This window comes from Paroedura picta, chromosome 5 (genome assembly GCF_049243985.1).
Source record: "Paroedura picta isolate Pp20150507F chromosome 5, Ppicta_v3.0, whole genome shotgun sequence".
NCBI lineage: Eukaryota > Metazoa > Chordata > Lepidosauria > Squamata > Gekkonidae > Paroedura > Paroedura picta.
The window spans coordinates 65,177,025-65,194,314 of record NC_135373.1 but is presented as its reverse complement, the minus strand read 5'-3'; the positions used below and the strand labels follow the sequence as shown (position 1 = coordinate 65,194,314).

The following is a 17,290-nucleotide window of genomic DNA, read 5'->3' as shown; positions in this document are numbered from 1 at the left end:
ACATACACCCTGGCTACGCCCCTAGCTGCACACTATAGCCAATTGTTTAGCTAAGGAATGTTTACCGTCACATTTGAAACAAAGGAGGAAAAAAAGGCGTTTACCCTTGCCAGTTGGTGAGTTTTCTGGATTTTGATTATTTGAATAGTTGACAAACTATCTAGTTCTATGGAAGTTGGTTTACGCGTGATCTTACACAGCTACTATTCCCTAATAGTCACTTAAAGAATGACTTCTGATTCTTAAAAATTGTAAACGTTCTAACCACTCCTGAAGCCAAGACTGACAGCTAAAGCAAAAGTGCCTTAACAGCCTTGATCAAGGGCATATTCTATAACAACCAGTGCCTAGTGAGAGTTCTCTGGGGAAGCTCTAGCTCTTCCCCAGGCAACCAATAGTGTCATAATCAAGTGCCTGATTGGCTGCCTTCATATTTCCTTGAGAAAAAATGATGGGGAAAAGTGGCAACCGGCCATGAGCAATAGATACTAATTTCATAACTACCACTGGCAAGTGATGTATCCAATACGAAGTGCAAAGAGAAGGCAGACAAATCTTGGCAACCATGGGTTAGTGGAGAAATACTCAGTATTAGTGGAGAAATACTCAGTAGCATCACACCATTCTAAGTCCATTAAAATTCACTGAAGTCTACTTAGCATTGCACTGTGATCTCCCTACTGTGCAGATGTAAAAAGTGGGAAAACAAAAATTGATCTATCTGCATTGCCTTGCCTAGTATATGCATGAGGCAGTGAATAGTAAGAGCAGCAGCTTGTGTGGAGGGCACAGTGGTTGAGTAAGGTATCATTTCTTGGTGATTGCATTTACTGCAGAATTCTCAGCAAGCCCAATATTGATCTGACCTGGAAATATGAAGCCATACTTTATTATGACTGCCACTTTGGAAGCCTTGAGTACCACCCATGCCCCTCTGCTAGGAAAAATACAGGATTTACTTTAGAATCGCATATCTGCAGGTCATCTTTCCTCATTTTGTCTTTTGGTCTTCTGGAGCCTAAGCTGTTGATCAGCTTGACTATTGCAACTGACCACTGTCCATCCATTTACCTAAATGTACATGCAAAAACTAAATCAATGGATTAGTCTGATCATCCATCATCAACTCAAGGGGGGACAGTTCACACTCTCAAGAAGCTGAGAGTCATAACACATTGATGAGTCGAATGATGTATAGTCAAAGGATTTGAACTGTAGACTTCATTGAAAACAGGTCTATAGCTAATGGAGGAGGGGGGAAGGTATGGTCTAATTTGTCTTGTTCTATTTCCTGCACCAGAAAGACCTGTATGCCCATGAACAAAGACCAGGATAACAAGTGTCAATAAGAGGCAATATCCATGCACTGAAAGCATATCAAATTCTATTATCTATTTTCCATCCAGCAGTGTTTAAAATTAAATGCTAGCTACCTAATCAGTTGCTGCTGAGTCTATTGATTAAGACTCCATCATCTGTCCATTGCATTTGACGAGTGTAGATGTGGCAGGTTTACCTTTCCACTGTTTATGCTCTAGGACTTAATAAAGTATACATTGAAGGCAATGAATAATATGTCAACCCAATTGTTGTTCTGATCTGATCTGCCCAGACTTGTCGGGGGGGGGGAGGGGAGGAATTATAAACTTGCAGAAATTAAAGAAGAAGCTACATTTCTCAGGGAAGTAATGACACTTCTTTATATTTAATTTAGTTAGACACACGGATCAATATTTTTAGCATTCCAAGCATATTTCTCTATTTGAAGAACCTATCTGACCATCTTATTAACAGATTTTATTATTATTATTATTATTATTATTATTATTATTGGATTTATTTCCCGCCACTCCCTTGCAGCTCGTGGCGGGTTACAGCATCCCAAAATCCCCATTAAAACCCCATTAAAAACAAAAATAACATTACCAAAATTACTGGCATGGCGAAGAATGGCAACTCAACTCCCCCCCCTCCCACTACTGGCGGGTGGAGAGGAGGCCCTGATGATGCTTACTTTACTTTGCGTAAAGCCTCCCACAACTGCATCAGGCTGGGCAGAACTCTATAAAAATGTACTGTTAAATACAGGAAGTGCTGGTCTAGAAGAATTTATCATGGAATTCACAAATCATCTAAATACACTTAAGTAGATGCAACTTAGATGTACATGTATTTCTCTAGAAGTAAATGACTCATTAAGTTCATAAGTACATAATCACAATTGTGAAAACAAAATTCTGTATTAGCAACCTCAAGCATCATTAAACACACTTAAGTAAAACAGACTTCTGGGGACCATTCCCAAGCCACTTCTGGGGCTGATTCCACACGGAGGCATAAAACGTGCTGTGCCTCCTGCTTGCAAACGTGCAATTGGAAGCCGTGTATTTGCAAGCTTCCTGATGGGAGACCCCTCTCGCATATTCCTGCCGCCTCGTTGCAGCTTTTTCCCTCCTGATGTGGCAGAGAAACCAGAAGAGAGAACAACTGTTTTGGGTGCCCAATCCCAAAATTATTGAGAACAATGAAGAGAACATTTTATTTTTATTGAGGGCATGTAGCTTTGTGGTCCCACAGCAATGGGGACCATTTTTTAAAAAAAAATCTCAATCCAAAAATGGAGAGGAGAGGGTGGGTACAAGGGAGGGCAAAATGCTACTGAGACTGTCATGCGTTTCTCCCTCCACATAGGCTTGCCACTGTTTGCACCCTGGATTGTAGCCTAGCAAGGTAAGGGAAATAAGGATTTGGCGAGAGCTCCGGGTTGCTGCCGACATCATGTGGAAGCAGCACTAAAACCTGTGAGCAAAGAGAGGCTGTCCAGGGGGCAAATTCCTCATGCAGAATTTATCTGGATGTGCAACTTGAGTCACATATTGGCCACCTGCAAACTGTCTTTGTAATCCATTTGAGTAACTGTTTGCTAATGAATTTTTTCTGTCATTTCAGGCAGACCAGCTTTAGTAACTGGCTGCTAGCAGAATGTATTTCTTTTTGTAGAAATTTGCTGTTGTTGAGTTAGCAAAGCGTGGTTGAGCCATTTTTAATGGGAACTGCTTTCTTCTGTATCTACACCTTCATTGTACATCTGAATCGCCATGTTGTGCTGTTCAAAATTTCCACAGCACTAACTACAATGCCATTTTCCCCCACCTTTTTTCACCACGTGAACTTCTACACACTTTTTTAATGCGATGCAATCTTCTGTACTTTTTAAAATGTCAATTTATAGCATTTTTTTTAAAGGCCAAGAAAGATGGCTTGTTGAAAAAAGGACAGGGGGATGTGGCACTGCTTGAATGGACCATAGCAATTCAGAGACGGTTCATTAACAGAAGGAAATTTGCTGCATGAAACCCCTGTCCCTGTATCGTCTTACTTGAAATTGGGCCAACAATGACTGACATCCAGTTTAGAATGGTAATGTGAAAATCTTCATACACAAAAAAGCCAGTTCCATGGCACAAACTAGCTGCATTCTCAGACCAGCATATGCAAACATGTAATGTGAGAATGTGGTTTGTATAGGACTGGACAGCCTGCAATTTCTATTAGATATAGTGCACTGAAATGTCCACCAAGCAAAATGGATGTTCAAACATTGGAGGAAGTCATTTAGCAAAGAAGGTCTGCTCATCTCTGAAGCACATTATCGATCATATTTTAGTCCTTACACTAGTAGTAATACATTTATTTCAAGGAAAGATCCAAGACCGAGGAACATTGACATGGGTTTATACTAACTGATAAAAGTCTGTCAATATCCCAAGGGTTAAAAACAATTTTTTTGTTCAAGGAACATATAAACTAAGGCTAGTTCAAAGGACAAACATAGGAGGAGAGTGGGATAGCAAAGAGATTAATGCAAATGCTCTGAGACTTATTCACAAATGGAGATTAACAGATTTCATTAGTTTCAGTACACACGTACTTTTTGATGAACCAAACTTTAAACTCTGCATTCACTCACACATTACCATCATCATTTGCCAAAGGAAAACATAAACATTTTAGATGTTTTCAGGTATTTTTCATTATCTCCAGAATGAGATAGTTTGTTTTCACTGTGCTTCATAAATATGTGTCATAAATGGTTCATACATGGTAATGTTGCCCTTAAAAGTCTTACCTTAAAAAGTCTTAAAATGTTAGCCACCATGATGGATACTGAACTTGCAGCAGCTCCTATTACCCCTGTTATCTTATCTGGCTTTGTGAAAATAGGTGGATCTCCATTAGCACATTTCACATCCGATCCATCTTTCTCGATCAAAGCTTGCACAAATGTTAATGATTGCTCCAAAGCGTAAGTGTCCCTGGAACAAGTGTCTAAGATCCGGACACCTAAAGTGACATTGGCAAGAAGATCAGGGTCCTTGTTGATCTGATCGATTGCATATAGCATTGCCTCAAGCCGGTGGATTCCTTTCTCCTTTTTAAGCTCTCCACAAGGGACCCCTCTATCCCCTTTGGCATGGACAGGGAAGAGTCCTCCCAAGATGATGTCTCCATCGAGTCGAATGGAGTGGGCATATTCCTGGCCATGAGTTCCTTGCATCATTGGGAGTATCCAGCAGAATTTGGCTGCAAGCAAGAAGAAACAATGGCAGGAGACCAGATGCTTGTCTTCGTATACCATTTTTTCTGAAGGCAGTGTTGCAGTCCAAGACCCAGGTTTTCTTCTTGTTAGAAGAGGAGGTGGAGAATTTGAAACTGCCCTTTCTGAAGGCTACCATCAGTGCCCAATGAATGGGAATATAGAATCATGCAATAGTTAAGAAAAGAGGAGTTGATAGAAAAAAGGCTGTTTCTTTTTTTTAAATGCCGTAAAGAAACGTTTAACAAAGAGAACTCGTTTGTGTTATGTTTGCCATAGGTTTCCTTCCTTGTGGAGGGTATTCAGGGGCTGCAGAATGACATTCATTGAAGTATCTCCAATGTGGGGAAGAGATCAGCAATCCACAGTCTCCGATTGTCCCTTGCAATTGAAATACTCCTGAAATGTAAAAGATAAAAATGTCTTAGAACAACTATTTTGTCATAATTTATTTCAGAAAAGAGAAATCAAAGTTTAATTGCATTTATTTTCTCTGAAGATATTCAAATATTGTTTTCTGATTATTACTTATGTTCTAAAATCTGCAAGCTTATTTATAAACTAGAAAGAAAGCCCACTGCAACCAGGAATGCGATGGGCGCTAGGACCCAGAGGACACCAGGAAATGCAGATCTCTGTGTGTGTGTGTGTGTGTGTGTCACTGTGCCTCGCAGCAGGAGGCACAGCAGGTAGTCAGGGCTGGTTTGTAGGAGGGAAGCAGGGCTGGTGTGCAGTTTGGGGCAGCTCTCTGTCTGTCACTCCGTTCGTCACAGCAGAGGTGGCTCTCTCTGTGTCTCTCTCTCCGTGGCAACAGGAGCCATAGTTGGTAATGAGGGCTCATGCTTAGGAGGGAAGCAGGGCTAGTCAGGGGGAGCTCTCGCTGTATCTCTCTCTACCTCCCTCACAACAGGAGCGATAGAAGGGAATGAGGGCTTGTGTTCGGTCTGGCAGGGCTCTGTGTGTCTCTCTCTATCTCTCGCATGTCTGAGAGGAACACAGCTAGCATCCAGGGAGCGAGGGAAGGAGGGAGCTGTAGGAGCAGAGCCAATCAGGGTGCAGTCAGCAATGCTGATTGGCCCTATTCCAACTCGGACAGCCGGACACATTCACCCCCCAGGAACCATGGGTAAGGATAAGGATTAATAGGTAAATTTATGGAATGGGTTTCTTGTATAATTGTTGTCATCTACTTGTTACCTATTGCTGTCATTGTGAACTGTTTGGAGAATATTCTGGAAAAACAATATGCACACTATCCAATAATTAAAAGAGAGATGGGAAGGTTCAAGGTTTAGAATGTTGTACTAAGATGTGGAAGACCCAGGTTCAAATCCTCATTCTATTATAGAAACTTTCTGGGTCATTTTGGTTCAGTCATACACTCTCAACCTAACATAACAGAGTTGTTTTTTGGATAAAATGGAGGCAAGGAGAATTAAATAAGCTACCTGAGGTTCCCATGGGGGGGAGAAGCAGGGTATAAATGAAGTGAATGAATAGATAGATCTTTGTTATAACACTGTAGTGGAAACCTTGAGAAGTGTTATATGGAAAAATTACATTCCAGTATCTCCTAGGTTCAAGCATCTTTCAGGCAGGGAGATTTGAGTTTTAAGTGCAGTTCTAGCTCATGCAAGATGTCACTTAAAAATGTAAATTGGGAGCATGGAAAAAAATACAACCTGCTCATCTCTTTTGGTATGTCCATGTGAGACCTGAAGCCACACTAACAAACATGAAGCAATCTGCACAAATATTTCCACTGGTGGCAGCTACTGATCATTCTTCTTCCACCTGGAATTCTTTGTACCCAAACCATTTTCTTTTTGACAATATTAATTTTTGTCTTGTAGAGTAAAACCACAGGATCAAAGTTTCCAAAAACAAGATCTAACATCAGGCATGTAGAAGGTCTCAAATTCATTCTCTACCATGTTCAGATAAAAGGAACTGAACTGCTTTATGTCATAGAAGATCATTCAGACTGTGATAGACTAGTATCTACCGCAGAGATTTGCAGTCAGACATCACCTGTAAGTTCCCCACTGTGAACCCAGTATGCATGAGCTAGACTCAAACTGGGAGCATGGAACATGGGGAGAAGGAGCTTAAGTTTTCCCCTGGCCTGTTTTCCCAACTAGAAATGATCCTGAGGGTGCTATATCCTATTGTGGACTGTACTTATGGGTACAGCTATGGTCCCTATACGGAGCAAATAATATCCCCTGCTATGGCCATTTCCGGTTTGAAAAATGGTGCACAGCCCTTCTCCCATCTTGGATCTGTATATGAAAATAAGGGGGAATTCATCTGTCTGACACCGGGATACCCAGATACATCCAATGGGAAAAGGTAATACATAGACAGCACTATTGTGGCTTAAGCAATCAAACACAAAATATAGTATCCTAAATCTCTACCATAAAAGAATTGAATACTTGTGTAATTCAATGGTCTTTTTGTTATACTACCATTCAACCAATCCTGCCTGGAAGTCTCATCTCTCTTTAAAGGTCATGTCCCTACAAGGAGAACAGCAAAACAGTAGGGTTCCCAGGTCTATGAATATGATTCAGTCTGTATTCCTGTATATGCATGGTTTAAAAAAAAAACCCTTACTGTTATCTAGTAGCAAAATAAATATTAAAACATGTAGAGGTAGTGTGAATAAGAGTGTTCCTGTTGGGTATATCAAAGTGAAACGGTTTGTGAAGTGCAACATTCTGGTTTAAAAGATGACAATGTGTTTCTTGTTTTTATTTGAATGTACTGTATGCCAAATCCTTATAAGCCAAAGTACATGTTGATTTACAGAAGGTTGTGTCCCATCAGAATAGTCTCCTTGGCACAACACCAAGCATAAATCAGCACACATTTTGGTCTAGTCAGGTTTCCCGCAACCTTAGAGTCAATAGGGCACACTTTGCTCTCCATTTCACATAAGTAAATCTAAAGGAATGCCACTACTTTAAAATATATCTATCCAGATTTATAGTTGTATAACCAAGAAAACAGAATTTGGCTCAGCTGATTATGAATCACCATTAACCCCAAACACCTAGAAATCATCTTTACATTTATTGGCTAAAGCTTCCAAGCAGAGAACATTCCAATAAAATTTAGTGTCCACAGTTGCCAGCAATCCCCAAGAATGGTATCATAGATGCCGATGTGTTTTTGCTTACATGGCAAGCATATGTACACTACAGAATTCAAACCCCATTCTTAAAGAATTGATTCCTGACCTTAAAAAAAATTCACCTTAAATTTAGGATGTAGTATTATGGAGGATTTAGCTTTAAGTGCTTTTTTTACAATCGTCTGCTGTTTGAACTACGGCAGCAATTTCTAAGAAGCAAGCCTGGATACCAATAAAACAGAAGTCCCTCCACTCCTGTTTCAGCTCCAAAAGAATGAGACAAAGAAGGAATCTGAGGTTATTTTAAGCATGCTGAAAACAAGATTCCTGTGTGCAAACTATGCAACCACTGTGGTTCCTTCAGTTACTGTCATTTGCTCTGTAGACAGTTGGAAGGAGATGAAGGGCCAATAAAGTCTGAAGCTAGTGTCCGAAGACATGCATGCCTGGCCATATGTACATACAGCTGCTGCTCCAGGGACTCCAGTGTTCCCTGTGTGTTCTTGATCATATACGGCAATGCTTCCTAAACATCTGCTAACTGGCATAAAAACAAGAGCTACCAGTCCTGAAAGGAGGGTTCCCATAACATTGCATTATGAATCATCACTTGGGTTTGGAACGTGTTCTCCTTCTGCAATGGGATGGACTAAATGTTGCCATTACACTCAGAGTGGAGATGCAGCGATGTCACCAGTGGAACCTGTTGGAAGTAGTACAGGCCAGGGCAACCTTCTTTATGGGCTGATACTTTTGGTTTGTAGGAACTTCCGTTTAATTATCCCAGTCCACTAGTATGCTCAGGCACATAGTATGGAAGTTAACAATGCAAGTTATGTTGCAAAGAGTTTAGTGGGTATACGTCCCTTGCTCTGAAAGAGAGTTAGTTTATTGGGTAGACTGATCAACTAATGTTTTATAGTAGCCACTACTTCTGACTAGAGAAGGCAGATGTTCTCAATACAACAGACATTTAAAGACACATTTTTTGAATTTGCAGGCCTGTACCCTGGTGCAATGTGGCCTCTAGCATGCTGAGCAAACCAACCAGCATGGGAAAAATAGGCAAGACTGGAACCTATAAGACCTCCAGATTCTGTAATGTCAGGCCACAAACTGCAACTTGCCTGCAATGCTTGTGAATGCAGATTGCAACTTTGGATGAAAAGGGCTAATTTATATCATCTAATTAAAAGAAGCCCATAGTGTTAAGGGATGAGCTGGTCTTCATGGGCACGGACAGTATTTGCAAGATAAATAATATCTGTCCATAATGGCTGTCCATCAGACCATAGCCCTCATTCCAAAAAAGGCTACCATTGGTAGCTGCAGTTCTTACGCAGCAATGATAGCAGTATTTCAGAAATGTATAGTGATTCAGAAAACTTACCATGAACTCAGGGTAATGTAATTAATATGATTTAATCCAAACATAGTGCTTTATTGGTTTTCTGATTTCCAGAGAGGGTTTGACTATTAACAACAATTAATCGCCTCCTTGCTCCGACAATGGAGATGATTCAGCCCTTTGATGCATATGCTTCAAAATATATACATAGTGCTTTGTTTGCTTTGGGGATTTCTTTATGCTTCGACACACTGTAAATGTAGGAACATTTATAGAGTGTGGAAGCAGAAAGCAATCCCATAAGCAGAATAAAGCACTACATATACATTTTGGAAGCTCATGCATCAAAGGATTAGATCATCTACACCGCTGCAGAAGGGACATGTGATTCATTGTTGTTAATAGTAAAAACCTGTCTGGAAAACAGAAAACAAATAGCTTATAAATCATTATGTTTTGATTACGTCACAGTCCAATGCAATGAAAATTACATTACACAGAATTACTTTGAGGCTCTTTATGTCATCGAATAAGTAAAAGCTTTCATTATACTTGCTGGCTTATTCAAACCACATCACTTCTACTCTATTGATTAATATTAAATATTACAGCAATACAAATGCATTCGTTCAAACTCCTGCAGCTCACAGAAAAATAGTTTTATAAACATTCATTTTCATTCTTATGAAAGCATTTTAGACAAATGAAAAAATACCAACCTGCTGTACCATAAATCCAAACAACCTTTCATATACTATTTTTTTAAAATTCAAAATAAAGCGTAATCCCTTTCATACGGACTATAAATCTGAAATAATCTAGGGTTTTTTTGCAATTTGAGGATTTTTTAAAATGAAAAAATAGTTCTAGTTTCTTGCTTACATTTTCTTAGCACTGATGGACATGTGCGGAGATCACGGAACATTTAACGTCTAAATAAAGTATCATGATCACATTTTTGTATCCTGCTGTATTGTATTATTATTAGAACTGGGATGGGATGGGATGCTGGCACTTTCTTTAAAGTTAGATAGAATCAAACATAGGTACAAGTGGGTGATACATAATTTAAAATGGGTTTTAAAATTATGCAAAGGCAAAAAGGGAGGAAAGGAAAGGGGTCTAGGAGCAACACAGATGTACAGGTTGTACTTTTCTCAGGAAAATTCTCTGTGGGCCCCTGGCTCAAAGGGTCAATGTCACCAAGAACAGGCTCTATTATTTGGATAGTACTTCAGTGCTATCGCTGGGCTAGAATATGGGCTTGGTGGACAAGCCTACATCCATGGTAATTGTTGCCACAGTACAAACCTGAACCCAGCAGATCCCCAGGTGTATATATTCCCATTGCATAAATATCTTTTTAAATGCACGATTAGATCTGAATGAAAGGTAGCAAGGAAGAAAAACTGCATGGTAAGAAAGCATGTCTGGGATGAAAGGTGAGTCCTGTGTCTGAAGCCTGACTCTACAGCAAGGCATTTTATTGTTACTGTACATATAGATAAGGGGGAAATGCTTATGCTAAAAGGTTTGCTTCTGCCTTCACTAACAATCACAAACCTAAGGACAGTGCATTATGTCCAATTTTGTCTGATATCGAAGTGCACTTCGCTGTGTGGCTGCATCTTACAGTACATTCATGTGCCGTGTGTGTTCCATGTTGACAACACTCTTCCAAATAGTATGTAGGAAAAGAGGCTAATGGGACAAGTCATTATTCTTATTACAAACTCATTACTTCTTACAGAAGTCACTGGTGTCAGCTCTAGTGTACTTTATATTAATGAACTCTAAATAATGCATTGTAATGCTAGTTCCTTGCAAACTACTGGGTTCATTTTGGTAAGAAGACTGCTGAGAGCTTTGTTTATAGCCACTGTACTCCAATGAATACAAATAGGAAGCATTTGGCTCTTTCGCAAGAGGATTCTTAAACTCTGTTGGATGTGTTACCATTGGATGTGTTTTTTATTCACTGTGGGACACTGCCAAGTTAAGGCCTCTGACACATATGAGATGTCACCTATTTGTAACATGCAAGTGACCTGCAGTAGGGTTTTCTTGCACAGATTACATAGGAATTTAGAGGAGATGGAACATGGAAAAGTTACCTCTGTGAGAACTGTATCACAGCTGAAAGACTGGCAAACTAAACCACCACTTTTCAACAGGAGCTGTCAGTCCCTCCAGTTACCCAGTCCAAACTGCCACTCCTCCGTGGAAATATGATTACACTCATGAACATACAATTATAGTCTTATAGTCAGCCAAACCCTTGGTCCACCTTGCTGAGCACTGTCTCTCTTTGACTGGCAGCAACTCTCCCAAATTTTCGGGCTGAAAGATTTTTCCAAGCTTGCTAGTCAAAATTCTTTTAACTGGAGATGCCAAGGATTGAGGGGGGGGGGATTGCAAATGAAAGCACATCTTCTAACACTTAACCAGTGCCTCTCTACATGAATCAGTGACTGTAACCTGAGACATGCCAAATCAGGCATTATCATCTTGGGATGCTCCACATGGCGAATCTAGACAATATCTGGTTCAGCCCCAAAGTTCAAACGGAAGCGCCACTAAATGGACTTTACTTTGGTAAAACAGCTCATAGTTAAATGACACCGGCATGATCTTATGCAGTGTGGCTGCATGTGGGAAGCATTTTGTGCCTTTGGTTTGGGACTTAGCAGTCATTTCCAGCAAAAGGAGGGTACCAGTGTTTGATATAGATTTATTACAGTTGCATTTGTTCTTTCTTTTTTGTAGAGCGCTGAATATTTGTACCTTGGACTGCCATATACCTGGTGTGTACAGGGATCTGTACAAGCTGTGCATAAGACTGCAGTTTGGCCTAAGAAGTCAGTTTATTAACACAAGAAGCTGCCTTATACCCACTCAGACCATTGGTCTACCTGTCTCAAGGTCAAACTACCTGTTATATTTTCCTCAGCTATGTCCCCAGGTCAGATCATGTTCTGAGAGATTTATACTTCCCGGGTGTATGGGGGCCCAATTATAATCAGAACTGTGGCACACAGGGAGAAGGGATTTAAACCTTCCCATTGCATCATTTTTCTGATTTGAAAAGGCCCCAGGGAGCTGCTGTATGCTCTATTGGGGGAAATTGACAGATAGCCATATGGAGCACCCAGTGGGGCAAAAAGTGGTTCCTGGAGACTGTTTCAGGTTGGGAAAACAGTGGGGTAAAGTCTAAGCTCCTTTTCCTGTGCACCAGGGTCCTTGATCCAAATTTGGCTCCATGCCCCTAAGAAACACATAGCACAAGTATAACCTGCCCCCGAGACATACCCATGGAAAATGTAACAACAACTACTCTGATGGACATACAGCCTCAGGTAGAGATCATTCTTTCCAAGAGCTGACGTCTGAGGCCCTTTTAACTGCAGATGCCAGAGACTGAATCTGGGGCAGTGTGCATGCAAAGTGTGTGCTCTACCAGTGAGTCTCCCCACACATAGAATGAGTACACTTGTACCCTGGGGAATCTTTCATGCTTAAGCATCCCGTCCATCCAAGATAGGGACCATTTCCTTTCTTGATTCTATACAGTACAGCACACTCTGGTGCTAAATGAAAGCTGAAGCAGTAGTTCCAAGTCACTTCGCTCACATTATTCCCCATTACATTTTAAAGAAATGTCAAGCCGGTTTAGGGCTGCATAGTTCAGTGACAGATTTTGACTCAGTAAAAAATACTGACACGTGTAATGTTCTGATGGATCATAGCCCTATTAGAACATGTTCTGCACTCTGAAGGCTTTCATTTAAAAAAGAAAAAAACATTGAACTCCGTGAGGCAGAGATCTAATTTACAGTATATACGTTAAGCAAAAATGGATCATGGAAGTTTAAATAGAGACTTCATTCAGAAGGCACATTCCAATTCCCACAGAAACAGATGGTATGGTTGATGGCATGCATAACACATTAAAACTGCGCATGGGACACAATAGTGAAGAGCACTGGAATAAACTGGAGAGTTGGCACAGTGTAGCGGATGGAGTGTCAGACTAGGATCCGGGAGACTCAGGTGTGAATCCCCTCGCTGGGGGTCATCTAGGGCCAGTCACACATTCTTAGGCTAACCTACCTCAAAGAGCTGTTGTGACAAAAATTATGTAAGCCACCTTGCATTGCCATTTGGGAGAAAGGAGGGTAAGTAAGATAAATAGGAATAATTAAGTAAATTTATGGATGGATTATCAGAATAATGGATGGATTATCAGAACATAACACAAAAGTTTCTGGCACCAACGTATGATTCAGAGGCCTGAAGTAGGCCCACTTTGATTAGAAAGTCTAGATTCCTTTGATGAGAGAGGATAGACAGCCCTGAGGAAGGATCCATGAGGGATCCCGGGCCAGTATCTCAAGTGTAACTAACCTCACCACTTTTGAGTAGTGGATGTTGTGGAGGGAGAAGGAAATGAAAGCCAGAGACAGTTTTAAGGCAACTACTTGGTACAGATGGTGGAGACAACTTTGCAGGAAGCTGTATTAGCAGTGCTCCTTAGAGTTGGGAAGGGAGCTGCTGGAAAACTTCCACAATGGGGTGGGGGAGAGGTTAGATAATCAGCCGCAGAAGGGATGTGAGCCACTTGCTGAGCCAGGTAGCCATTATTTTAGGGAAAGTAGCCCAAGATACCATGTGACCTCTGAACAAACTGGGGGAAAATTGCTGTGAGTAAATTGTACTTTTATGTAAAACTGGTTGAAAGATGACAGCAACAGTTAGGTATCTTTACTTAATAACAGTCACCTTTATAGGAGCAAGTCTTGCTTAAACAAGCAAGCCTGGTATAATGTGCAAGGCCTGCCCATACTTTACAGGTTTATACCTTTTGGGAAAGATCCACAGCTCAATGGTAGAGCATCCACTTTGCATACGGAAGGTCCCAGGTTCAATCCCTGATATCTCTACTTAAAATAATCCAATTGTAGGCTATGAAAAAATTGTAACTGAGACCCTGTAGAGCTGCTGCCAGAATAGACGTAGACCACCAGTTTGACTCAGTATAAGGCAATTTCATGGGTTTACTTAGAACCTTTTACCATCCAAAATAATTTAAAAGTAAACTGGGCAGTCTCTGATCCAAATGTCAGCTCAGCCATTCCTTTACAGTGTGAGCTTAGGCACCTCTTGACCTCAGTCCACCTGCTACAATGTGATGGTAATAACATGACCTACCTCGCAGTGCTCTTGTAAAGTTTGTTCAAATACAATAGGTGAACTATGGTAAACACTTCAGGAACACTGTATAAATGCTAAGTATAGTTCATAATAACAATTCCACCATTCCCTTCTGTGGTATTTCATTGGAATGACTCCCAAACACATATATACCAGCTCTGAGCCATCCAAAATCATTTGGCTGCTGCATCAATTCCTCATAAAACAGCTGCTTCTCTTTTTAAAAAAACAAAAACCTTTTGTATTGATTTTCCCCCAAAATGACAAAACAGAGCCAGAGTCTGATGCTCAAAATATCATTTTAAAATTGATGGGTGGCAAAAAGATAGAAGGCTTTCTTCTATAGTTAGCACCAGCCAAGGGTCAGTTTCACAACCTGGTGTCCCCCTACCCTCTCTCCAATGCAAGCAGAGGCTCCAAAATCAATCTCCAAGGAGTTTCATCTCCAGCCAACAGATTGCTGCCACTCTGCTTTTATCAGACATTCCTGCGCAGTAATTGGTAAGACCCAGGCCTCTGCTGGGAAGAACAGAGAACCAGAAAGCAAAAGATAGGAGGAAGTGTCTCATGCTGACCATAACAAATGCACTTTGTTTGAGACCAAACAGATAAAGACACCAAACAGAAGGCCATGCAGTTTCAATCCTAGAGGCAGGACCTGAATGGGCCTAATGCTCTGGAAAACAGGTCCCAAACAATTTACCCCAAAGTGAGGATTGCTTCACAGCCAAGATCGCTGTCTGTCTGCCAGCTTTGTCCAGGCCAGGTGGCCAAAGAGCAGCTCCCACTGCTCAGCCGAACTCTTCATCCATTTGGCTGATTGAGACATTACTTTCTACTGCCTTGCTGCATCTCTTTCTCTCTCCTCTGAGAGCCACATTCCTGTTCACTATTCACAGCCCTCTTATTCCCAGTACATTCTCTGCAGACATCCATTCATAGTTTGCAAAAAAAAACTCAGAACATTCTAATCATGTTCTCCATGGAAGGAAGTTGTTTGGGCTGTCATGCTGCGCTCGTTTACTTGAAAGTAAGTTCCACTGTAGCGCATGAGACACACTGACAAGTAAATGGGTTTAGGACTGGGAGGCCAAGAAGTTCAACCAGCAAGCTGGCTTTCGCCGCTTTGGTCTCTAAAATCCACAAAAATCTGCTATTACCTGGCCAGTAAATCCTCTTAGAAGAGAGCCCTCTGTTGTCAGTTGTTCTGACTTGTCTGCATACAATTTCCTTCTGTTCCTGAGGGATTGCAATGCTAATTGAAAGACTATCCATAAGGATAAAGGTTTTTGCTTCATAATTCTTTGTTGTTCCTTATCCTTTTGATTGTTCTTAATCTTTTATAGGTTATGACCCTGCACAGGATGTGAAAACCGAAAAAGAAATGCCCCTATGGACATTCCTATAGAGATCATTTGTTTAAAATGCAGTTCTATTGTTTCCAAGAGCCTGCACACTTTCTGTGTGGGTTTGTGTGCAAACGCAAGTAACACAGCCTTTTATCCTTTAAAACAGTCTAAAAATGGCTTTTATTTAAAAATTATATCTGTGAAAATCTAACATTGTGAAATAAATCTCAGTCCCTAAAATAGCAACTTGTTTCTAACTGGGGTAGCCAATTATTAGATTTGCAGATTCCAAAGCCACAATGGCTTTTAATTAGTTGATTACTGCTAATGGGCTTCAATGCAATCCACCCACCTCCCTGTGTTTAAAATACCCGCCCCAAAAGAAAGATATCCCCTCCCCAAAAGGATAAAATTCCCTCAGCAGACATCTCTGACTCCTTTCTACAAACAGTTTTCTTGGGGGGGGGGATTTTTGTGTGACATGATGAGGGCTTCCTCTTTTCCCCCAAAGAGAGCAAGGGAATCCATTGCCATGGACTCCTGGAAACTCCTGTCATGCCCTGCCCCTAAGATTACCGCCTCCCAATCCCCCAGACCCTTATAAGAAGCACGATGTCAATCAGTCCACCAGGGACTTCTCTGTAGGGCGGGCTTGTGGATTTCCAAACAGACTTAATACTCTGCTTCCTTTCTCGAGGCAATTGGGGGAGGGGGGATCGAGCTGCTAACATGTAAATGCAGAGATCAGGGAAAGCAGAAACCCAGCCGTGTAGGCTGCCCCAAACTCAGCTTTGCATATTTCAAAGAGGAGTTCGGGGCATCCCCTAACGCCCCCTCCCCTTGGAGCAATGGTTTACGACTCCGGATTAAGCGCCGACCTACCAAACACGCCTTTTTAAAAAGAGAGCGAACGGATAAGGCAGAAAGACTGGCCCCCAAAGCTTAGAAGCATCTCATGCAAAAGAAGATCAGTGGATGCGGGATGAGAGAGAGATTCCCTTTGCATGAGTATGAACCTAGCTTGTTTGGATCTCAGCCCAACCTGACCTGGACCATCCATGACGCCTGTTCAGTCATTCTTTCTCTTTCCCTCGGCCAATTCATCCTAGGCGCCTTTTCAGTCGCTCCAAAGCGACTTCAATCAAGTCCGGCGCCAGCGCAGCCCAGGTTATTTCCTCGTGCACCGACAGCATTAGCGGAGGAAAAACTTGCATTCACGCTGCACTCTTCCTCTCCCTCCCCCCGCCCCTCCCGCGGTGACCCCCGTACGCGTCGCTCCCTCTCCTCCTCTCCTCACCGCCAAGCAGAAGACACAAATACCTCGATTTCTCCCAATCGATCAGCAACCCTTGCAGTGCCATCGTGCCCGAGGTCACCGATGGAATTAGTAGACGACGTCGACGACGCCCGGGCAGAGAGGATTAGGTAACTTCAGTCCACACGAGCCTTTGCCTCAGACCTACTGCCCGCCCTCCCTCCCCCAGAGATTGGGACAGGCAGGGCGATCCCAGCCGTGCTGCAGAGCACTAAGGATACGCCAAGACCCTGCAATCAACAGCCCCATCCAGGGCTCTCAAACTTCTTGGGAGCAAGAGATTCTCGGACTCCGGGGAGGGGGGGGAGCAGCTTGACCCTGGCTACAGCGC

At 41.7% G+C, this 17,290-nt stretch overlaps 1 protein-coding gene across 7 annotated transcripts in view; it reads right to left on the bottom strand.

The window, feature by feature from the left end:
* GRM8 (glutamate metabotropic receptor 8) overlaps window positions 1–17,290 on the bottom strand; it is a 685,094-nt gene that overhangs the window by 621,548 nt on the left and 46,256 nt on the right. For 5 of the 7 annotated variants that reach the window (XM_077338334.1, XM_077338332.1, XM_077338336.1 and 2 more), the window contains one exon: window positions 4,130–4,996. In XM_077338334.1, coding sequence (XP_077194449.1) covers window positions 4,130–4,639 — 510 coding nt within the window. In that variant the 5' untranslated portion in view covers window positions 4,640–4,996. Of the gene's footprint in view, window positions 1–4,129; window positions 4,997–16,691; window positions 16,789–16,964; window positions 17,101–17,290 lie in introns of those variants that run through there. The other 2 variants (XM_077338337.1, XM_077338338.1) reach the window with 2 other exon arrangements.